This window comes from Cynocephalus volans, chromosome 5 (assembly GCF_027409185.1).
Source record: "Cynocephalus volans isolate mCynVol1 chromosome 5, mCynVol1.pri, whole genome shotgun sequence".
In the NCBI taxonomy this organism is placed as follows: Eukaryota; Metazoa; Chordata; class Mammalia; order Dermoptera; family Cynocephalidae; genus Cynocephalus; species Cynocephalus volans.
In genome coordinates this window covers 100191191-100214634 of record NC_084464.1, presented here as the reverse complement: position 1 = coordinate 100214634, position 23444 = coordinate 100191191, and the positions used below count along the sequence as shown (strand labels likewise).

General features: G+C 38.4%; 1 protein-coding gene across 7 annotated transcripts in view; it reads right to left on the bottom strand.

The window, feature by feature from the left end:
* KLHL32 (kelch like family member 32) overlaps positions 1-23444 on the bottom strand; it is a 154314-nt gene that overhangs the window by 79290 nt on the left and 51580 nt on the right. For 5 of the 7 annotated variants that reach the window (XM_063097563.1, XM_063097568.1, XM_063097567.1 and 2 more), the window contains exon 3: positions 18706-18813. The exons of the other annotated variants lie outside the window; for them this stretch is intronic. In XM_063097563.1, coding sequence (XP_062953633.1) covers positions 18706-18813 — 108 coding nt within the window. The remainder of the gene's footprint in view (positions 1-18705; positions 18814-23444) is intronic. 7 annotated transcript variants of the gene reach the window in all.

The window sequence follows — 23444 nt, the reverse complement described above, 5'->3', positions numbered from 1 at the left end:
ATTCCTATTAGTCATCCAAGCAGAGATATCAAGTAGATATATAAATATGAGTCTAGGAGCAAAGTATAACTCCGAGGCCAAATCTTCCTATAACATGTTTTTGTACAGCCTGTGAAGTAAGAATGGTTTAAAAATTTTTACTTCCATTTTAAAATTTTAATTTAATTTTTAATTAATAGATTTCATTTTTCAGAGCAGTTCTAGGTTCACAGAAAAATTCAACTGTAAGTAAAGAGAGTTCACATGTACCTGCTGCCTCCACACGTGCACAGCCCTCCCCATTATCAAAATCACCCACCACAGCGGTCCATTTGTTACAACTGATGAACCTACAGTGACACATCATTATCTCCCAAAGTCCATAGTTTACATTAGGGTTCACTCCTGGCGTTGCATATCCTATGGGTTTTGACAAATGTGTAATGACATGTGTCTGCCATTATAGTACCACACAGAGTAGTTTCACTGTCCTAAAAATCCCCTGTGTTCTGTCTATTCATCCTTTCCTCCCCCCAACCCCTGTCAACCACTGATCTTTTTATAGTCTTGATAGCTTTACAGCTCATTTCATTTCAGCACTGAATAATATTCCATTGTCTGGATGTACCACAGTTAATTCATCCATTCACCTATGAAGGACATCTTGGTTGCTTCCAAGTTCTGACAATTATGAATAAAGCTGCTATAGACATTCATGTGCAGGTTTTTGTGGGGACATAAGTTTTCAACTCATCTGGGTAGATACCAAGGAGTGTAACTGCTGGATCATATGGTAAGAATACACTGCCAAAGTGTCTTCCGAAGTGGATGTACTGTTTTGCATCCCCACCAGCAATGAATGGGAATTCCTGTTGTTCCACATCCTCACCAGCATTTACTGTTGTCAGTGTTCTGGATGTTGCTGTGGATGTTAATAGGTGTGTAAGTGGTATTTCATTATTGCTTGAATTTGCAATTCTCTAATGACATATAATGTTCAGCATCTTTTCATATGCTTATCTGCCGCCTCTGTAACGTCTTTGGGGAAGTGTCTGTTCAGATCTTTTGACCATTTTTAAGATCAGATTGTTCATTTTCTTATTGTTAAGTTTTAAGTGCTCTTTGTGTATCTTGGATAACATTCCTTTACCAGATATGTCTTTTGAACATATTTTCTCCCAATCTGTGGCTTGTCTCCTCATTCTCTTTATAGTTTCTTTTTGCAGAACAGAAGTTTTTAATGTTAATGAAATCCAGGTTATTAATTATTTCTTCTGTGGACCATGTTTTTGGTGTTATAGCTAAAAAATCATTGCCATAACCAAAGTTGTCTAGATTTTCTCCTATGTTATTTTCTAGGGGTTTTCTAGTTTCATGTTTTACATTTAGGTCTATAATCCATTTTGAGTTAATTTTTGTGAAGGGTGTAAGGTCTGTGCCTGGATTCTTTTTTTTTTTTTTTTTTTTTTTGCATGTGGATGTCCAGTTGATCCAGCACCATTTGTTAAAAAGACTATCTTTTCTCTGTTGTGTTGTCTTTGATCCTTCATCAAAGATCAGCTGACTATATTTATGTGGATCTATTTCTGGGTTTTCTATTCTGTTCCATTGATTTGTTTGTCTATTCGTTTGCCAATACCACACTGTCTTAATTACTGCAGCTTTTTAGCAAGTCTTGAAGTTGGGCAGTGTCAGTTCTCCTACTCTGTCCTCCATCAATATTGTGTTGGCTATTCTCAGTCTTTTGCCTCTCCATATAAACTTTAGAATCAGTTTGTTGATATCTACAAAACAACTTTCGGGGATTTTGATTGGGATTGCATTAAATCTATAGGTCAAGTTTGGAAGAACTGACACCTTGACAATATTGAGCCTCCCTATCCATGAACATCTTAACAATATTGAGTCTTCCTATCCATTTATTTAGTTCTTCTTTGATTTCTTTGATCAGAGGTTTGTAGTTTTCCTCATATAGATCTTGTCTATGTTTGTTAGATTTATACCTAAGTACTTCATTGTGGGTTTTGGGGAATGCTAATTTCTAAGAATAGTTTTAACATTTTTAAAGAGTAAAAAAAAAATGAATAATATGTTGTTATGCATTGAAATCAATGTAAAATGAGTTTTATCGGAATGTAGCCATGTTCATTCCTTTATCTATCTGTCCCTGGAAGTTTTCATGCTACAACAGCAGAGTTATATAGTTGCAACAGAGACTTTATGCCTTGCAAACCCTAAATTATTTACTCTCTGGCCCCTCAAAGAAAAAAGTTTGCCAATCCGTGGTCTACAGTATAGGTGGGGGCTGGGAGTCAATAGTATAATACCAAATAACACAGGTGTGGATGACATCACCAAGGAAGCTAGTTAGATTAAACAGGAGGGCCCTGAAGCATGAGGCATTCAGAACCTATAGAGGAGCAGGAGCCAGCAAAGACACCTGGGAAGGAATGGTGGCAAAGAGACTGGAGATAGACAGAGTAAGAGCCCACAGAGCGTGGAGTCACAAAATCCAAGAAAGGACAGGCTTCCTTAGAGAGGCAGGTTGGCGGTGTTGAAAGAAGCTGAAAGGGGAGATGGGGAGACCTCTTCCAGTAACGAAGAAGACTCATCAGAATGCAGAGGTTTGATGTCTGCAGCTTTGAGACTTCTGATCAAAATGGAGGAATAGACAGTACCCAGTGTCACCCTCTCCCACAATCAACCAATTTACACCTATTAAGAAGCAATGACTGCCAAATTGGGGCTGCTAGAGCTCAGGGGAAGAGGGGGAGAGATCTATAGGGTTCATGAGGCAGGAAAAGCCACAATGAGAATAAGAAAGGACCACTCTTACTGTTTTGAGCCCCAGGCACTTCAAGGCTGGCCCTGGTGAGCACACAGAGCAAGAGCTGGCAAAACTGCAGCTGTGCCCTTCATATGAAGCTGCGTGGATGCGGCAGGGGAGAAGAAGGTCTTGTCGGCCCCCAGGCCAGCAAAACCACTAACAGTGTTCCCGTGGACCCATGTAGGAGCAAGGGGCCACAGACAACTGAAAAAAGGAGCCACTAAGAAGCCAGTGAGTCATCATAAGGGACCTGCTCATGGCCTGTCCCACGGGAAGTGTTTGGAGTGGGGGTAGTTGGGGAGATGGGCTCATTGCAGGAACACTGGGGCACAGCATGGACAGCTTGTCTTCCCTCCAATCGGCACAGGACCACACAGTTGAGACTGGTTAGGAATACAGAACTGCAGGGGGTACAGTTTGCTGAAAAGACACAGGCCCAGACCAGAGTTTCCACATAACCCAGGTGTACCGGACCTCTCAAGACCTGAAAATGCTTACAAGGTCAACAATTAAAATCTGAGCTGCACAAAATACCTTCCCCAGAGAATTGGCAACAAAGCAGCAATTTAGCTCAACTACAGGGCTCCAGTGCTGGTCCCCACAGGAAGTTCCTCCATTTTAGAAGTAACCAAAGGACAACAAATTAATTCCAGTGCACAGTTTAAATGGTGGGAATATTGAATAATCCAACATAGAAATTAAAGAAAAAACAAAAAACCCACAGATCAGAGACAAATTTCTGATATTAACCAGTAAAGGTCTAACACCACCAAAGAACACCTATAAAACCTAGAAGGACTGGAAGCCCCCCAGGCTCCCAAGCCAGAAATGGGGAGGGCCGAGGGCCTCAGCCACACCCCCTGATGTCAGAATCCAGCCCAGTGATGACCTTGAGCTGCTGCTGGAAGTGTCCCGGGCTCCCTTGCTGGAAGGAGGGTGGTGCCACAGGCCTTGACCACGACCCCTTCCTCCTCTTCCCACACCATCCTCCTCCCCTTTCCCCTTTCTCACTCACCCCCAATTGCTCCACAACATCATAGAATGTAAAATAATAATAAATAAATAAGAAAGAAGCTGAAACGTCATATATGACAGTATTTAATTGGATTTGGCAATATTTGTGACTGTCAAGAACAGTTTCAGTGGCATGCAAAAGATGGAAGTCTCCAGACTTGATGAGTAGAAAAGGGAGTGCCAAATGAGTGAAAAATGAGAAAAAGTAAGTTTACGTAACACTTTCATAAGTTCTGTGTGAGAGGAGCAGAGAAATAAATGGTAGCTAAAGGGGAATGTAAGAACAAGAAAGGACTTTTAAAGATGAGCAGTAGAGCATGTTTATATGCTGTGGAAAGATACAGTCGAGAAGGAGAAACTGATGACAGAAGACACAGAAGCGATGATGACAGGAGTGACGTCTGAGAGGGTGGGAAGGAGGGGCATCCAGAGCTCAAGTGGGAAGATTGACTTTTGACAGTTCAGGGATACTTCGTCCACTGTAAAAGATGGGAATACACTGAATAAGTTCTCAGAAACAGTTAGGTTTGAGGATTTGATGGATGGAAGATGCAGGCCGACTTCTATTTTCTCAGTGGAAGGTGAGTTTTCCTTATGGTATGTGCATTGGAGGTGGGGTACTGAGGGGCACAGTTTGAGAAGAGAGAAGAAATGAGAAACTCATCAGGAAAAGGAGGAAAGTAAACTTACTAGGGAAACAGATTAGTGTTGCCTGGCAAGGATGTGCAGCCATCTGAGATTTGGGATCATGGAATTGAAATGAAAGCAGTGATTTTCCTAAGCAGAGTGATTCTTACACTTGGATTCAACCAATAATTCTCCAAAGGTGCCACGGGCTGCACTCAAGCTTGGCTCCCTCTTCGGTCAGTGATTTATTCTTTGGTCTGTGCCAAACTGTTTCTACCTTGACAGATACATGCTAATATAGGGATGAACGGTGATGATCAGTTTTTCAGAAGCTTTATCTATTCTATTACCACAGAACAAATGGCTATATTTTCCTCCCTGCAAAGCACAGTGCAAATTAACTTCTTATTTTTCAGGCAGTGCTGTAGGAAGTACTAGAACTCAATTATTCATCCTCCTAGCTGAACTGGCGTAACTTTTGGAGCATCAAACATCCTCAGGTATTTCATTATGCTCCATATGCAAATAATTCAGATGCCTGGTAATCCGTTTCTTGACAATGCAACGATGTGTTGATCTAGCATTTCCAATCATGGTTTGACTCACTTTGAGAAATCATTCAACGTGCAATTTTTTCACCAATGCACTCTTATCATCTAGTAAGTCCTTCACACATAGTAGGTACTTGTTCAATATTTGTTGAATTAATGACTCTCAATTTGAGAATAAAATATCAATGAATGGTTTTTATGAAATATACAAAGGAAATAAAATATTCACAAATTAACTTAGTGAATTCAATATATTCAAATTATTTCTTCGTGTGAATGTTCTCATCATTATTCTACACAACTGGAATATGTACTTGTAGAATAAATCTTAAAAGTTCTGTTTGGCCAATTATGTATCCTGATACTAATCACAAAGACCATATATTTTTTGTTATCAGGTTGTTTTCTTTTTTAAAACCTTACATTTAGAGTGGTCAAACCTCCATATGCTATTTCATACAAACACTAAATGATTCCAGCAGAGGGCTCAAGAAGTCTACTTTAAGGAAAATAGTTTTAAAAAGCTCACTGTCCAAGGGTAACTACTGAAAAACTCTTTCAAAAGGCAATTCCCATAAAAATATGTTCCTCCTCTTTATCAAGTAATTGCAGGTCTTTGAATTTACTTAAAAATAATCCAAATAAAAGAAAAAAACTGTATTACAATAAGGTGGCATTATTTACATCCTATTCATTTATGGATAAATGTACTTACATATTATCTAAATCCAGAAAAGAAACTGAAGTAAATTATAATCGCAAAATATTTATAAAATTACATAGGGATATGGGCAAAGTCCAGAAGAAAACATAAAAATAACACATACTATGTAAGTAAATGAGAATTTGAGAGAAATGATTTTTCACTTTTATTCTTATTTATGTTTGTATAAACATTTTGGTGATAATTGTTCATCTTCAGAAATAAAAAAGGGTAATTTATTTTTATAGAATCTGCATGCTTCTTACTTTTAGTGCTAAAAGAGGGATGAAAAAAATTAAGCAAGTGAAATGGTTTATTTATTGAACAACGTGAGAATTTGGAGGCACTTCATTCTCATGAGCAGAACTGATGGGGAGTAGCACCACCTTATTCATGCATACAACTAACATTAAGGACCCTCTGGAATTCCAAAAACTTTCAGACACAGGTCCCAAATCTTTTTACTCACTCTATTTACTTACACTCTGACTCATTTCTAGAAGGTTCTGAGGCATCAATACAAGCATTTAAATACTGTGTTAAGAATATAAATAACTACAGATAGGAGAAAATAAGAAATAAAAGTAATATGAGGTTAGGAGAAGATATGCACACATACACGCGCACACATACGTATATACGTGTATATACATGTATATGCACGTGTGTGTGTACTCATACAATGGTCCCAGATTTACAATGGTTCAACTTATGATTTTCCAGCTTTACAAAAGCCATACACATTCAGTAGAAACTGGACTTCAAGTACACATGCAACCATTCTGTTTTTCACTTTCAGTACAGTGTTCAATAAATTACATGAGATATTCAATACTTTATTATAAAATAGGCTTTGTGTTAGATGATTTTGCTCAACTGTAGGCTAATGTAAGTGTTCTGAGAAAGTTTAAGGTAGGCCAGGCTAAGCCATGGTGTTTGGTAGGTGAGAGGTGTTAAATGCATTTTTTATTTATGATGGGTTTAACAGGACATAACCCCATCGTAAGTTGAGGAGCATCTCTCTTTGCATCAATATCCTTCCTCATAACTGTAAGTGGGCCACGAACGTGGCTCTAAGCTTCCTAGCATCAAAACTAAAAAAGAAATATAATCTAATATAAGATCATAAGGTAAAAATACCAAGGAGAATTCGAGTTTCTCCAGACCCTGAAATCTAATGAAAATTTCCCTGCAGACATTAAGAGGGTCAATGAATGATTTACTTCGTGATATTTTCAGTACCATCAAAATTAAATTTTTTATAGAGCATTGCATAAAAAGTAAAGATTAATAAAGAGATCCTTTAAAACTCAGACATTCAGTTTTTTGATTTTCTGGTTTGATCAAGATATAAAATTTAGAATACCTGAGCAAAGTTTCTCAATGGAGTCAAGGCCACCTTCTAGGGGGCAATCTGGGAATTTGTGTAGACATTTTTGGTTGTCCCAGGAGGGTGGGCAATACTGACATTTATAGGGCAGTGGCCAGGACTGCTAGATGCCATGCAAATGTACAGGGAAGTCACCATCACAAAGAACTTCCCTGTAGCCTTCACTTTGAAATGCCCTGATAGACATACGCATAAGTGAAAAACTTGTTTTACATATAAACACTTGTTTGTTATTGTTCAGTGTCGAGATACACTGAATGTTCCAGGAATGTCACCACCACAAAAACCAAGAGAAGACTACTGCTTTGTTTCGTTTGGAATTTTACTAAAAGTTGTTCACCATTTTGGAAAATCATGCCACATAGGGTACGCCTTGTGGTATCTGAGTTGCCAATACAACATTCATCTATTCAGTTTGCATCTCTACACAGCTGTCACAGTCACGGAGATTCTACCTATAGTTGTAGGCACCTGACTATTTCATTATGATTTTTGGAAGAGCTGTGCCCCAGCATGTACATATTGAAATATACATTATTTTTAATATAAATTTCTTTCATTTTGCTTCTTTTTTTATATATGGTTAGGGCATTCTGTTGATGTTTAGAGTAATTTGTGTAAGCAAGTTAAATTGTCTAGAAAATTCATTTCAGGATAGTAAAGGTGGCCTTTTTATATTAAGGCCTGACAGATGAGGTTGAGAACCACCAAGCCAGATGGACAGACTACACATATCTTCCCTCAAATGAACTTTTATTAAGAGCTGTCCAGCAAACAGGCTGGAGTGCAATTTTTCCTCTTTTCCTGAATAAGGGGGAAAGTTCATGTACTTCAAAAATCCATCAGTGGGCTGACATCTTCTTATGAAAATTAGGGAGCTAACCGAGGCTCTCCACTAAAAAATAGGTTAACTCTCCCCCACTCGGAGACGATTTGAGGGAGTATCCAAACAAAGGGTCAAAATTTCTTTAGGAAATGATTCTGAGTGTAGCCAACAGTCAGAAGTTCCAGTGATCAAGAGAGCACAGAGTTGTAATGATTGCTATTTAGAACTAAAATGGAGTTACTTCTCACCCACCATGGCAAAGGAAATACTCAGATGCAAGAATTATAAAATATGTGTCAGTGGAACTTTCTGCTGAAACATTCAAGAGAAACAGTGCACAGAAGTGCAAACCCACCCTGAATTAACTGGGTGGGTCGACCTACTGTTTTGAGCTGCTAGGTACTAGCCATCTCTACTTTAGAGAACCTCAGTCAGAGGACTGATTGTTTATTGCCCCACTTATGATAATAATGCCATTATCAAGAGCAAAAAGGAAGTACTTCTCTTTCTGTTCTCTATACTGGCAGTAGGGTGGGGTAGGATGTACAAGGAGTTGGAAGGAGAGCGGAGGAAAGAAGGGAACAAAATCTAGCTCATTTGAATAAAGATAAGGTTAAAACATGGAGCGGGCAACACTCATCCTTGCCATCTCCTATTATCTCAGATAACCAGAGACCCTCACAGTGTTATCAGTGTGCATGTTCTATACACATGAGCTCAAGCATATTGGTCCCACAATGAGTTGCTCAGAGCAGAACAGGTGCCAAGAAGGATTATAAAAGCATATTGTTCAAACATATTTTGTTTTCCTGAGGTGGCTGAGTTTAATATAATATCCCAAATGAAAATATCTGTGCCTGAAATGTGACAATTACTCAAGTAGAATGCTAGACTAATGTAGCAGAGTCTGCCTTCAGTTTTGATGTTTGACTGCTGACAGCCTTCAAGTCTCACCCCTCCCTCTTCCCTGCTTGCCCCACATCTAGGCAAAGGTTTAAAAAAGCCTGAAAGCTCTCTCCAAACCACACAATCCCCTGCCCATTTGGAGAATGCTCATCCCAAACCTACCTCCTAACCATAACGAAAGCCAAAGCCAGTCACCACTCCTTGCTCTCTCAAACCATTTCTGCATTTGATTGGGAGTCACCCTACTTTACCCCAGAAAGCCTCATTATGTGAGTAATAAACCTTTTCATACCCTGGTGGTTGTGTGTGGTGTTATCTGTCTCAATATCTGAATCAAATTCGGGGGTGGAGGGGCATCCTGTTTCTGCAGAGCAACTACAAGACAATTAAGAAACTCAAAACTTGCAAATTACTAGAGAAAAACAAGAATGCATTTTTTAAAGAGTCCAAATATCAGTTTTATTACCACATTGTAAGCTGATCTTAGAAGTGTGGCCACAGTGCCATTGCCTCACACAGAGACATTTTAGACATTAATCTGCTGAACACATGGCTTTATAATTCTTGCAATATAACCTACACTCTGGGTGCATTCTCACAGACAGCACACACAGATTTAACAAGGGAGAACAGACTGGCATGAAGCAGAGACCGTCAGAACGGACCCTGCTCCACAGGCAGAAGACCCTCCCACATGACTGCTTCTTCTGAATCAACTGTTATCCATGAGGATCAGACAGGCCTTAGGCCCAACACAGTTGTTCTTAGGTCCTCAGGTGAGAAAAGTAAACTTGCGAAGGTCAGTCAGGACCTCGACATCTAAAAAATTCTTGCTTCTCATTATTTCGCAATAAACAATAAGGTCCCCAACCTGTCATGACCATTTTTGAACACCAAACCATGTCAAGGGTTTATTATCTTATCTGATATCTTAGGAAGCCATAAAAATTCCATTTGGCACACAGCCTCCAGTGGCCATCGGCAAGGTTCTAGTCTTAAACTGATCACCACATTCTGTGAAACCAGGGCTGTGAACATGGAATGACTTCAGCAAAACAGGAAGCGGACCAAGCTCCTCGTTTGATTGTTCCAGTAACGCACTGATAAAAGAGAAAATCTCCCCAAAGGTAAATAACACAGTTTCAAAAGATCCAAGAAAGCCAAAAAGTCCCAGATGGCATTCAGGCTTCCTCTTTCATTTCACACTTCTCAAACTTTCTACATCAACAATCCTGTTACGGACTCTGGTGCAGCTCTGACAAGAATCAAGGTGAGAAGCAAATAATCACTTTCTGCAACATTCAAAATATTCTCCCTTAGAATGTGGATTTCAGACTGTGCCCTCCAGACCCTGGGGCACAGTGGAGGCAACTTGGGGTCCTTTACTTGCCAGGCTTCTGTAGGTACTTCAGGTCAAGAAAAGGTTCTGAAGCTAAAATATGCAAGCCACTGAATAGGCTTAGCACTTGTAAAGCTACATGATTAGGCCAATTGTCAGGTTACACTAATAGCTATGATTGTTAAAGCATTTCATAACTAAAGCCAAAACGTTTCATTATTTTAATTACACAAAGTTACCATTTGTATTGTCAGGGCTGGGTCACCAGACCCCTCACACGCAGCTCCACATCAGGTAATTAGGAAAGATCCCAGGAACAGTTGGCAGACGACACGAGCTCAGTCCTCAGCTGCAGCAGCAGCAGCTCACAGCAGCAGTAGCAGCAGAAGCAGCAGGAGCAGTGGCCTCTCGGGGCATCCTGGGGGCACCGGCAGCAACAGCCTCCAGCAGCAGTAGCAGCCTCCCCCCCTGGGGGGGGGCATCCCAGGGGCAGAGGGTACTGTGGATCAGAGCCACTTGTCCTTTATACTTAAGTCAATAACGCAGAACACCTGGGTGCACATGCACAATTACATCAGACAACAACCTAGGAACACCTGGGCGCACGTGCATATTTACATCAAATGCTCAGCAAGATTCTGAACATCCAAGTGGCCCTGACCATTTTCCTTCACTTTCCCTACAGCACTGCTCCCAAAAGCACTTAAGGCAAATTTCTCCCAGATTTGTTCCATCTGCATTTAGCTCCACCAGGTTACGTTTATAAGTAATTCTGACGGGGACTTTTTCTGTATAAAGTGACACATCTACCCATGAAGAAATGGTCCATGGGAAAGCAGTTCCAGTTAAGACTCCTGTCATTCAGCTGCCTGGCCTGATGCTCAGATCTCCAGAGAAAAGTATTGTGCTGTGGAGAATAAACACAGTTTCAATGTTCATCAAAACATACAGTGTATGCCTGTAAAGAAAATGAAAAATGGTCAGGTTCCCTCAGCTGTTGGGAATCTTGCCGAGCATGACTTAGTGTGTCTGATGTAGATACGTTAACTGCGCATATGTGCTCAGGTGTTCCTTGGTTATCTGACAAGTATAAAGGACAAACAGCTCTGATCCTCAGTGCCCCTGGAACGCCCCAGGAGGCTCCCAGGAGGCCACCAGGAGCCACTGCTGGATCTGCTGGAGGAGGCTGCAGGTTGCAGGCTGCTGCTGCTGCTGAAGAGGCTAGAGGCTGAGCTCATGTCCAAATAAAGCATGTCAGCCTTGCCAACAGCTTCCAGGATCTTTCCAATTACCTAGCTCACAACTTCCATATGAGGAGTCTGTGACCCAGCCTGCATATGAGGGGTCTGTGACCCAGCCTGCATATGATGGGTCTGTGACCCAGCCTGCACAGAATGGGTTTGAAGAGTCTGTGACCCAGCCTGACAATGCCTTATCAGTGTTACATTAAAAAAAAAAAAAAAAGTCACATGCACTTATTAGGGAATCAAACGAGAATCAGGAAAACTTCACTTTGTAAGAGCATGGAAATTAATGGAGAGTTTCCTTTAGTTTTCAGTTCCTGACTGCATAAATATTTTTATATGGTTGCACATATAGCTAAGAAAATTATTTTTCACTTAACAGAGTATCATACTTTTTCATATTTCCAAAGGGCTTCAAAATATGAATAGTAATGGTTACACAGTATTTCCTTATGAAGATTGTACTAAAGCATTCTCTGTATCAGAGAAAGGTAGGAAGGATGGGTGTCCCCCAAAAGATGGGTTCTTCTATGATGTTACAAAGCCAAGGGCTGCAGTTATTAGATAACAAAGAGAAAAGCAAGGGAACACAGATACAAAAGAATCTTCTTCAGATGCCCAGATATGACATAGCTGGTTCACGGCTGACAAAGTTAGGAGTACCCGGAAGTGGGGAATTTTAAGGTCCGTGAATGTCACTAAGATTTGGTGCATAGTTTTTCTCTTTACGGGGTTTCTGGAATCTCTCTGAATCAGGCTACAAGGAACAAAACAGCAGAAAGACAGTTCTCTGGAAAGTAAGAGGGAGCTAACAAAAGTTTAAACTCTTGCTCCGCTATATATAAGGTATTTATCACAGTGTGTGACAGATAGTCCACCTTCCTGGACATCATCATAGCCAGAGTGCTAAATAATAAACTTTAAGTGGTTCTCAGTCCTATTTATTTCCATTTTGGTCCTAAGCTAACTCAAATTCCTAGAGGCTTATTACGAGGCTTTGGGGGTTGGAAGTCCTTCTACCTTCCAAGCAGGCTATTCTCCATAAAAGGGTCTCAATGTTCTTCTATTCAATGCTCCTCATCGTCTGGCTGGGTTGTTTTTTGCTTGTTTTTTGTTTTCGTTTTTGTTTTTAGCAACACCTGCTTGCTTCTGGGTGACTGACCTCTTGTCTACTTTGGACTAGGATTCCTTCTCCCAGTCAACATCTCCATCATCTTTTTTCCCCCTTTTCCTCCTCATGGATTTCCACTACTCAGGACTGGTCAGGAACACGAATGAATTCCTGGCCAGAGTTGGAAAGTGAGAAGAGTGAGGGAGGCCAGGGTAATAGGATGGATCCTCTTCCCTGCCAGAATGAGTGGAATTTGTGTTTTCTTTGATTCACTTTGTCCTTTTTTCCCTAAGGCAGATCTTCCCAGTGACAGTTTATGTCACACCACTTGCTTCTGACCTAGCTCCCAGAATAGGGCCTGCAGAGCAGGTGGAGTATGGCACCTTTGCTCTCCATGGCTGGTTCTGCTAAAATCACAGCACGTGTATTGCCATGCGAGGCCACCCACAAGGGCAGAGATGTTTCCCAAGCTCCGCTCAAGCAGCACCCTGAGCAGGGCATGTCCACGGGAAGGGCACATCCCTAATTAGTGCAAAGGTGGAGTGTGTGCTTGTGCAGCTCTGTGTTTGCTACTTGATTAAAAAAAATAAAAACCCTACAGTCGGCTGGCCAGCTAGCCCAGTTGGTTAGAGTGCAGCCTTATAACTCCTAAGGCCATGGGTTTGGATCCCCGTACTGGTGAGCTACCAAAAAAAAAAAAAAGTGCATGCATTTTCACAGGATGTATTACCATTAGGGAAAAAGTTTACTTTTTCTTTAAAATTTCCTGGATTAAATCCATGGGCCAATTCTGAGAAGGCTGTACTTTAGAGCAATGTGTAGGAGAAGCACCCACACATCTTGTCACGCTTAACAGCATTCATTCATCACTCCCACTCTGCACTTCCAACTTCTCTCCAAGACAGCAACAATTTTCAGACACTTAAAATAATTACATTTTATACTATGCTTACTACAACTGACTAAACATATAATCAGCTGTCAGCAGAAATAGCTATAGGTAGATTAATTCAATGTTAACCCTGAATTTTTTACAAATTTGTATACAAATCATGGCTAAAGCGTATCTATCAGTGAATGTCCATGGTAGTAAATAACAATTAAGAAATTGAAGAATTATGCTTTCATTCATGCTTCCATATTCCAAACTTTTTGCTTAATGTTAACTTCAATTTCATAATAAGAGAAAGCAGCTGTTCACATTTCCCAGGTACACTACAACTTCATTTTTTTCCCCATTATCTGTGTCCCTTTCTCAAAGAAAAAACAGATTTATTATAAAGTCATTTTGCTATTTAAAATACCAAGAAGGACTATATCAATGTTCACTCTGCAGCAGGAGTAATCCTATAGCAAATACAAGTGCAGCAACTCCAAACCCTCACAGACTGAGTGTTGGAAAGGCACAGTTTACCAGCTGAGAAAACCATCAAAATAGTTTCCTCTCTAAAATGTCCAAACACTTCCCTGCCTCCTCAACAAAGCATGAAAAATATGACTTAAACTTTTCTTAATGACATAAAGCACTGAAAAAGAACAATAAACTTGAAATTAGGAGGACTTGGTTTGATTAACTGGATCAAAATATACCGGGAGAAAGATCTTAGTCAATGCACTGCATCTCTTTGGGCTTGTCACCTTTCAAATGGGTTTGCCACATTCCTCAGAGCTGTTTTTCAAAAAATTATTTATTTTTTAACTGACATGTATTGATTGTATATATTTGTGAGGTAACAGAGTAATATTTCAATACACATATACAATGTGTGATGATCAAATCAGGGCAATTAGCATATTTATCATCAAAAATTTATCATTTCTTTTGTGATGAGAGCATTTAAGCTCCTCTCTTCTAGCCATTTGAGAACATACAATAAGTTATTGTTAATTATAGATGCCTAGCACTACCGTACACCATTAGAACTTATTTTTCCTACCTAGCTGTAACTTTATATACATTAACCGACCTCTTCCTATCCCCCTTACCCCCACCTCTTCCCCACAACTTGTAACCACAAACCTCAGAGCTGTTTTAAAGATTAGGTTAAACAGCACACATAAGCGCCTAGCACTGTGTCCTGGCTCTTTCAGTAGGTGCTCCATGAAATGTCAGCCCCCTTCCTGCCCCTTCAGTAAACCATGTGAACAGATGAATTACTGCTGTATGCTGTAGGCCTGTCACCCCCTGCAGATGTACATTCAAGAATGGGTTTCTTGTGTCTGGACAGAACAAATACAACCCCAGGTCTGGCCCTAGGTCTTACTTTTCTTTTCTTGTTTTTCTTTTTTTTTTTTTTAAAGGCACTTACGCCAGCTACTTATATTTATTTATTTTTATTTGGTTTTCTTTTTTGTTTCATAAAAGTGAAATTTGAGCATGTGAGGCATATGATTCTTGGGCACTGGGATATGGTTGCCCTTCCGCAAACTTCTTCCCTCTTGCCAAGTAGTTTTCCTACCCTTCAAAAACTCAGCTCCCCTTCTCAGATCCTCTGGGCCACAGGCATCGAACATGCGTGTGTGTGTGTGTGTGTGTGTGTGTGTGTGTGTGTGTGTGATGCGTGTGTGTGTGTGTGTGTGTGTGTGTGTGTGTGTGTGTGTGTGTGTACAGCCATTCTGAAGGAAACCCCAAAGCAATCAAGGCAAACAATAAGGCAGCCACTTATATTTGCATGTGTACTTTAACAGACTTCACAGCAATTTTTATGCATTTGAGTTTACTAATAACTTACACATGCATTACAGCCTATAGCCTCTAAGCTTAAACTGTTTAGTTGTTAATGCAACTGAGTACAGAAACTTACTAGGATAGTTTTATCAAAAAGCCAGTATTTACTATTTCATCACCATTGAGTACCAGTGAAGTATGCGATATGGGTTATCAATCTTGCTTTAGAGATGGGCAAATGCAGGTGCAACTATAATTCAGGTGTAAAGAGAGAAATATACACAAGACACAATTGAGAGCTGGTATAGTTCTTTACATCTGTAAACCAAAAAGCACACAACACATTATTTACTCACCTCACTAAGAATATGTTTTGGCAATTCTGTGAACAAGTGCCTGCCTTAATTTCCTAAGTCATGAAATATGATTGGGTTGACCCTGAATTTGTGATCCAACATCTTTCATTTCACCTTTGTACTTCCTACTTGATGGACGATTTCTTTCCCTTGTATCTACCAGTTTCATTCCATCTGCCAGAGTTGCCTCAATGTGACACATATCTCAAACTCTACTAACTCTAGAAAAGAGAATAAATAATAACATACATTATAATAAGCCTCTAAAGAAAATTTAGTGGGAAATATAGACTACAGAGACAATAGAAAAGATCAATGAAACTAAGAGTTGGCTCCTTGAAAAGATAAACAAAATTGACAAATCTTTAGCCACATTAAGAAAAAAAGAGAAGACTCAAGTAAATAAAATCAGAAATGAAAGAGGAGATATTACAATTGATACCACAGAAATACAAAAAATCATAAGAGGCAATGAGCAAGAGAATATTACCAAGTTTATGACAACAAATTGGATAACCTAGAAGAAACAGATAAATTCTTAGAAACATACAGCCTACTAAAACTGAATCAAGAAGAAAAAGAAAATCTGAACAGACCAATAACAAGTAAGGAGGTTGAATAAATAATAAAAAATCTCCCATCAGAGAAAAGCCCAGGAACTGATGGCTTAACAGAAGAATTCTATCAAGCATCAAAAAAAAATTCTATCAGCATATATCAAAGCTGGAGGCATCAGAGTATCTTATTTCAAAATCTATTACAAAGCTATAGTAATCAAAACAGCAAGATACTGGCATAAAAACAGACACATTGGCCAATGAAACAGGATAGAGAGCCCAGAAATAAATCCATGTGTTTAATGTCAATTGATTTTTGACAAAGATGCAAAGAACACACAATAGAGAAAGGACAGTCTTTTCAATAAATTGTGTTGAGAAAACTGGATACCCACAATCAGAAGAATGAAATCAGATCCTTATCTCACACCATATAGAAAAATCAATTCAAAATGAATTAAAGACTTACACGTAAGACCTGAAACTGTAAAACTACTAGAAGAAAACAGGGGAAATGCTCCATGACATTGGTCTGGGCAATGATTTTTAGATATGACTACAAAAGTTGAGGCAACGAAAGGAAAAAGCAGCACATGGGATTGCATCAAATCTTCTTCACAGAAAAAAAATAATTAATAGAGTGAAGAGATGACCCACAGGTTTAGAGAAATATTTGCAAATCTGATAAGGGACTCATATCCAAAATATATAAGGAATCAAACAACTCAACAGCAAGAAAACAAATAATCTACTTAAAAAAAAAAGGCCTAAATAGACACTTCTCAAAAGAAGACATACATGGCCAACAGATATATATGCAAAAATGCTCATCATCACAAATCACCAGGGAAGTGCAAATTAAAACCATAATGAGATATCACCTCACATTTACTAGAATGGCTATTATCAAAAAGATGAAAGATAAGTGTTGGCAAGGGTGTGGAGAAAGGAGAACACTTTGCACTGTTGGAGAGAATGTAAATTAATACAGCCGCTATGGAGAACTGTATGCAGGTTCCTCAGAAGACTAAAAATAGAATTACCACATGATCCAGCAATCCCACTTCTAGGTATAATCCAAAGGAACTGAAATCAGTATGCCATAGAAATATCTGCCTTCCCATGTTCATTGCAACATTATTCATAATAGTTAAGATATGGAAGCAACCTAGGTTTCCATCATCAGATGAGTGGATAAAGAAAGTGTGGCATATATACACAATGGAATGTTATACAGCTTTAAAAAGGGGGGTAAATCCTGTTATTTGCAACAACATGGATGAACCTGGAGGGCATTATGATAAGTGAAATAATCCAGGCACAGAAAGACAAATACCTCATGATCTCACTTAAATGTGGAATCTAAAATCTTGAACTCATAGAAGTAGAGAGTAGAATGATGGTTACCAGAGGCTGATGGAGGGAGGTAGATGGGAAAAGGAGAGATGTTGACCAAAGGGTACAAAGTTTCAGGTAGACAGGAGGAATAATAGTGGCTATAATAATTAATAATGAATTGCATATTTCAAAATTGCTCGTAACAAAATTGCTAAAAGAGCACCACAACAAAATAGAAAGTGTGTGAGGTGATAGATTTGTTAAGTAACCTGATTTAATCACTTCGCATTATAAATATATATCAAAATGTCACATTGTACCCCACAAATATACATAATTATTTATCAATTATAGATAAAAAAAATTTTCAAAAAGAAAAAAAATGTGGAAAGGTGAACTCCCACATATTCTTTACAACCCAAATATCACCGTCTCAATGAACTTTTGTACTGGTGGCCCCACCAGAACATGCCCTGCTTTCCTCCACTGCCTTTGTATTCTGCTTCTGTTATGACTTCCATCCCAGTAAGGATGTGTAATTATGTATCTGCCTCTCTCTCCCATTAGGAAGTGAGCCTATCAAGAGAAGAAGCCCTTATTTTAACATAGAAGATACTGAACCCAAGTTGGATGAAATGGAGTTAAAGAACAAAATTTTATAAAAGAGGATAAAAATCCAGTCTATACCTGGATTGATTTATCTGAGTACTTTTCAAATGCAAATGGATGTCCTCTGGAGATCCCTGTAAATCCTATTACAGTTTTAGTGATGAGCACATTATGATTTCAAACCACCACGTTCTAATCTAAATGCCTTAGGTACTGACCCAGAGATATGTGAAAGAGTGCCAATGTGGTGGAAATAGCTTTTGGAGGCTTTAGATTTTTTTATCTTGTTTTTAAGACTATTGTCTTAAAAAATAAAGTCATTATTGAGTCACTGGGCTTCATGGTAACAATGAGAATTCAAGTTATCTTGCAAATTCTTTCTCTTATGATATAGTTCTTTAGGTCATTCAAAAAATTATACCAACAAGCACTGAGTTAAGATTTAAATTCTATGTTCACTGAATCAGATTAAAAATCAGATTGCTTTACTTACCTTTCCATCACTTCAGTTATAAAATTAAGTGGATATAAAACATTTTTTAACATCAAAATGAGCAAGAAGAAAAAATAACTAAATCTCATACCTCAAAAATAATCTCCTTGGGTTAGGTGCAGTTAAAAGGTACAGTTAATCCTGTCAGATTACATTTGGTACCATACCTGTCCTGTGTATGCAAACTCCAGAGCTTGCTTTAAGCCAAGGCTGGTCACACCATGTAAATTCACTTCATCAGCTCCACTTTCCACCATGCAAAGACTGAACATGGCCTGAGGTGGGGAAAGAAAGAAAGAGAGAATTGTGGGACTTAAAAACCAAGGGAGCAAGACAAAGCCATAGAGAGATTAGGAAAAAAAAGTTTTACAAATTAAATATAGATTTTGATTTTTGAAACACTTCTACAAAGCTTCATACACACAAGCAAATCACCTTGATGTCTAAACAGTTACTGTAACAATGCACATGGTACCTCATTCCTCACACACACAGTCTCATTTGAGGTGATTATATTTCGGGTCACTAAATCAAATCCTGGATTCTCACTGCAACCAACTAATATGCAACAATCCTGAACATTCTGGTCAACAGGACATGGAAAGTGGCACCTTTGTCTTCTGACATCTCTGTCTTTTTTCTGCATTCCAATGACATATCCTGTTCCTCTCATCTGCCATGTGTCACACACTCCATTCCAGTGATTCTCAAAGTGTGGCCCCTGGACTATCAGTGTCACCTGGGAATGTGTTTGAGTGTAGATTCTAAAGGCTACACCCCAGATCTACTGAATGAGAAACTCAGACTGGGCCTCAGCAATCTGTGTTGTAGCAGGCCCTCGAGGTGACTGACACTCACTCTAATTTGAGAACCACCATCTAAGTTATTCGGTGCAAATCAATTGTCTCCAAACCAATTCTCCAAATGGCCAACTTATCGAAAGTCAGTTCTTCCACAAATGATTAGTATGTAAATGAAAACTTGAAAATTAAAAACATGCAACCTTTCCAAATAGAACAATTACACAAATTTTCTCAAACAAAGAGAAAACCCCACACTAATTTGTACAACTTAACAAGTTTGACTTAACAAGTATGAAGAGAACAATCAATTTTGGTTATTGATGAAAAAAAATGCTTCGTAGAAAAGTAACTTCTGTGTAGTGAAGAATTAACCTCACCCAAGAGAGGTCAGGCCTTACCCCTTGGCTTCTGGGGGTAATCTCTAGGCCTTTGGAATGTCCTGCCTGGTAAAAGTGTCTTTGTTTGCCTGGGGGTTTTGGCCACCAACAGTCGAACCACATGATTTGTGATGGGGTTTTGGATTACACCATATCAGTTCTGACCTCCAGAGGGACTGGAGACTCAAGGTATTAGCCCAAACTCCAGGAGAGGCTGGAGACTAAAGGTCAGCCACACAGGTACTATGTTATTGAGCCCAAATAAAAACTCTGAACACCAAAGGCATGAGTGAGCTTCCAAGAGTGGCAATTCTTTGTGCATATTGTCATGTACTGTGTCCAGCAAGAAGTAACATTGTCTATTACTCCACAAGGAGAAGACAATCAGAAGACTGCATTTGGTTCTCCTCTGAACTCTGTCCTATGTGTCCCTTCCCTTGGCTCGTGCTTATGTGTATCCTTTCCCCATAATAAACCATATCTATGAGTATAAATCTTTCAGTGAGTTCTGTGCTTTCTAGGGAATTATCAAACCCGAAGATGCTTTTGGAAAGCCCCTTAAACTTGCAACTCGTATCAAAAATGAGACAAGTCTTGTGGGCAATATTCCCTCAGATTTTGCCATTTGGCTAACTTCATAGAAGTAAACTTCATAGTAGAAAAAAGCAAAAACAAAAACAAAAATACCTCACTATTCTATGTGGTAATTACTTAGTTCACGCTAAATTTTTTTTTAATGTGATGTTTTTCTTTTAGTAATATTAATAATGTTATTAATATTTATGGTTTTATTAATATTAATATTAATATATTAATATTCATCTTTTAGCAATTTATTTCAAAAATTTAATTTTGATTCTCACAATTCTATACTTCTTTACTTAATATGTATAGAATGGGCAATATAAATTGATGGCCCATTATTCATTCCTTCTAGAGATCTTCATTTCCATCTCACTGCATTAGAGAATTTTAAGTTTTCATAATGAAGAGGTTTCTCTTTGTTAGCTTAATTTATAATTAACATTTTTACTGTTAGAAATATAAAACCATTCCTCCCTTGTTATTAGAAGTTTTCTAAGGAATATTTTAAATGCTTACAATTTGAGAAAATAAAAAATAACATTCAAAATATCCTAAGGATATTGGGAGTGTTTAACATGTAATATATGCAATTATATTTGATATATTTTTTAAAACATTCAGAATATATTTAACTTTCAAAAATTTACTTTATCTCAAATAAACAAAATTAAACATTCCTTTGAGACCAAGGATGATCACATAAAACAGTATACGAAGCATTTTACCTGTGTCAGCCCATCACTCAGGCCAGTACAGCTTAGTGCCAAGAGAAATCCCCTTAGCCACTACATTCCCCTACAGGAGAAAAGGAGAGCAGGAGGACCTCTGCAGCCTTTGCTCCTGGGGACCCACACAGTCTTTGCCAACACAGACCCCAGATGATGGAACTTCCTGGAATACATGTTACTGCGCCCTCTGGAAGGGGAGCTGACAAAGTGCCCCCACTACTCCCCCCCTGCCTTAGAATCCTAGACCTGGCACAGTTGCATATGTGCCCACACCTTGGATGTGGTGTCACCACCCTTGTGCCCACACCCAGGACCTGGTGCCACCATGCACTCACTGGTCTCAGCCAGTGCCACACAACCCATAGAAGCAGTGCTGCTGCATGCTCCTTAGAACTGGCACCAGACCCAGCACCACCACACACCCCACCTAACCAGTACCCTCATACTATAGGTGAAGGTCTTATCCTAACAAAGCCAGTCTATAATATCTGGAAGAAGTAACTGCTCCTTCAAATGTGCAGACACCAGGGCAAGGCTACAAGGAACATGAAATGTCAGGGAAACATGACACCACTAAAGCAACACAATAAATTTCTAGTAACTGACTTCAGAGAAATGGCGATCTATAGATTACCTGACAAAATAACTGCTTTAAGAAGCTATGAGAGAACACAGATAGACAACTAAATGATATCAGGAAAACAATACACAAACAAGCTGAGAAGTTAAAGGACAGAAATCATAAAAAGTAAGCAAACAAATTCTGAACCTGAACAATGCAATAAATGAAATGAAAAAATGCAATATACAGCTTCAACAGTAGATTCAATCAAGCAGAAGAAAGAATCAATAAATCTGAGGACTGGTTTACTGAAATTACCCAGTCAGAGGAGAAAAAAGAAAAACACCATCATGCAAACCAGTATACATATTATGAAAGTCCTAGAAGGAGAAGAGAAACAGAAAAGATAAGAAAGATTATTTAAAGACATAATTACCAAAAACATTCTAAATCCGGAGAAGGAAGTAGATATGTTCAGACTCAAGAAGACCAAAGGACCCCAAATAAGTTGAGTATGAAAAGATCTACACCAAGATACATTACAATTAAATTATTGAAAATTAAAGATTAAGAGAATTTTAAAAACAACAAAAGTGATTTGTCACATATAAGGCAAACTCCCTAAGAAACCTGCCAGGAGAGAGTGGGATGATACATTCAAAATGTCAAAAAAAAAACAAAACCCAAAACCCCCCAAAACAACAGCCAACCAAGGATATTATATCTGGCAAAATTATTCTTTGAAAATGAAGGAGATACAATGACTTTCCCAGACAAACAAAAACTAAGGAAGATTGTCACCACTAGACCTACCTTATAAGAAATGCTTAAGAGAGTTCTTCAAGTTGAAATGAAAACATGCTAAACAGCAATATGAAAACATAAGAAAGCATAAATCTCATTGGTAAAAGTAAATATACAGACAAATAAAGAAAATTTAAAACTAATAATAATGCAAAAATTTGTTAATAAATACACAATATAAAAAGAAAGAAACTGACTACAAGAACACAAAGTGTTGGACAGGTGGTAAAAGTATAGTGTTTATACGCAGTTGGAGTTAAGTTGTTATCAACTTAAGATAGAATGATATAACTACAAGATATTTTAGGCAAGCCTCAAGGTAACCACAAAGAAAAGAAAGTATAATAGATACATCAAAGAGAAAGAGAAAAGAATCAAAGCAAATCATTACAAAAAAAAAAAAAAAAATCAAATATCTAAGGAAGATAGTAAGAGAAGAAAAGAAGCCATTTCTTTTCAACATTGTACTGAAAATCCTAGCTAGAGCAATTAAACATGAAAAAGAAAAGGCATTCAAATCAGAGAGGAAATAGTAAAATTATCCATTTTCAGATAATTTGATCATAAATGTAGAAAACCCTATAGACAACAAAAAAGTCTGTTAGAACCAATAAATTAGAGCAGTAAAGTAGCTACATACAAAAATACAAAAGACATACAGACTAATAGAACAGCATAGAGAGCCCAGAAATAAATCCATGCATCTATGGTCAACTGACCTTCAGCAGCATGCCAAAAACACACAATGAGAACAGCCTTTTTGATAAATGTGGATACCCTCATGCGGAAGAGTAAATTGGACACTTATTCTCACACCATACACAAAAATCAACTTAAATTACATTAAAAATTTAAATGTAAGACCTGAAACTATGTAGAAGAAAATGTAGGGAAAAAGCTACTCAATAATGGTATGAGCAATGATTTTTTTGGATATGACACCAAAAGCACAGTCAACAAAAGTAACAATAGACATTGCATCAAACCAAAAACTTCTGCATAGCAAAGGAGACAACCAACACATTAAAAATGAAGCCTACAAAATGG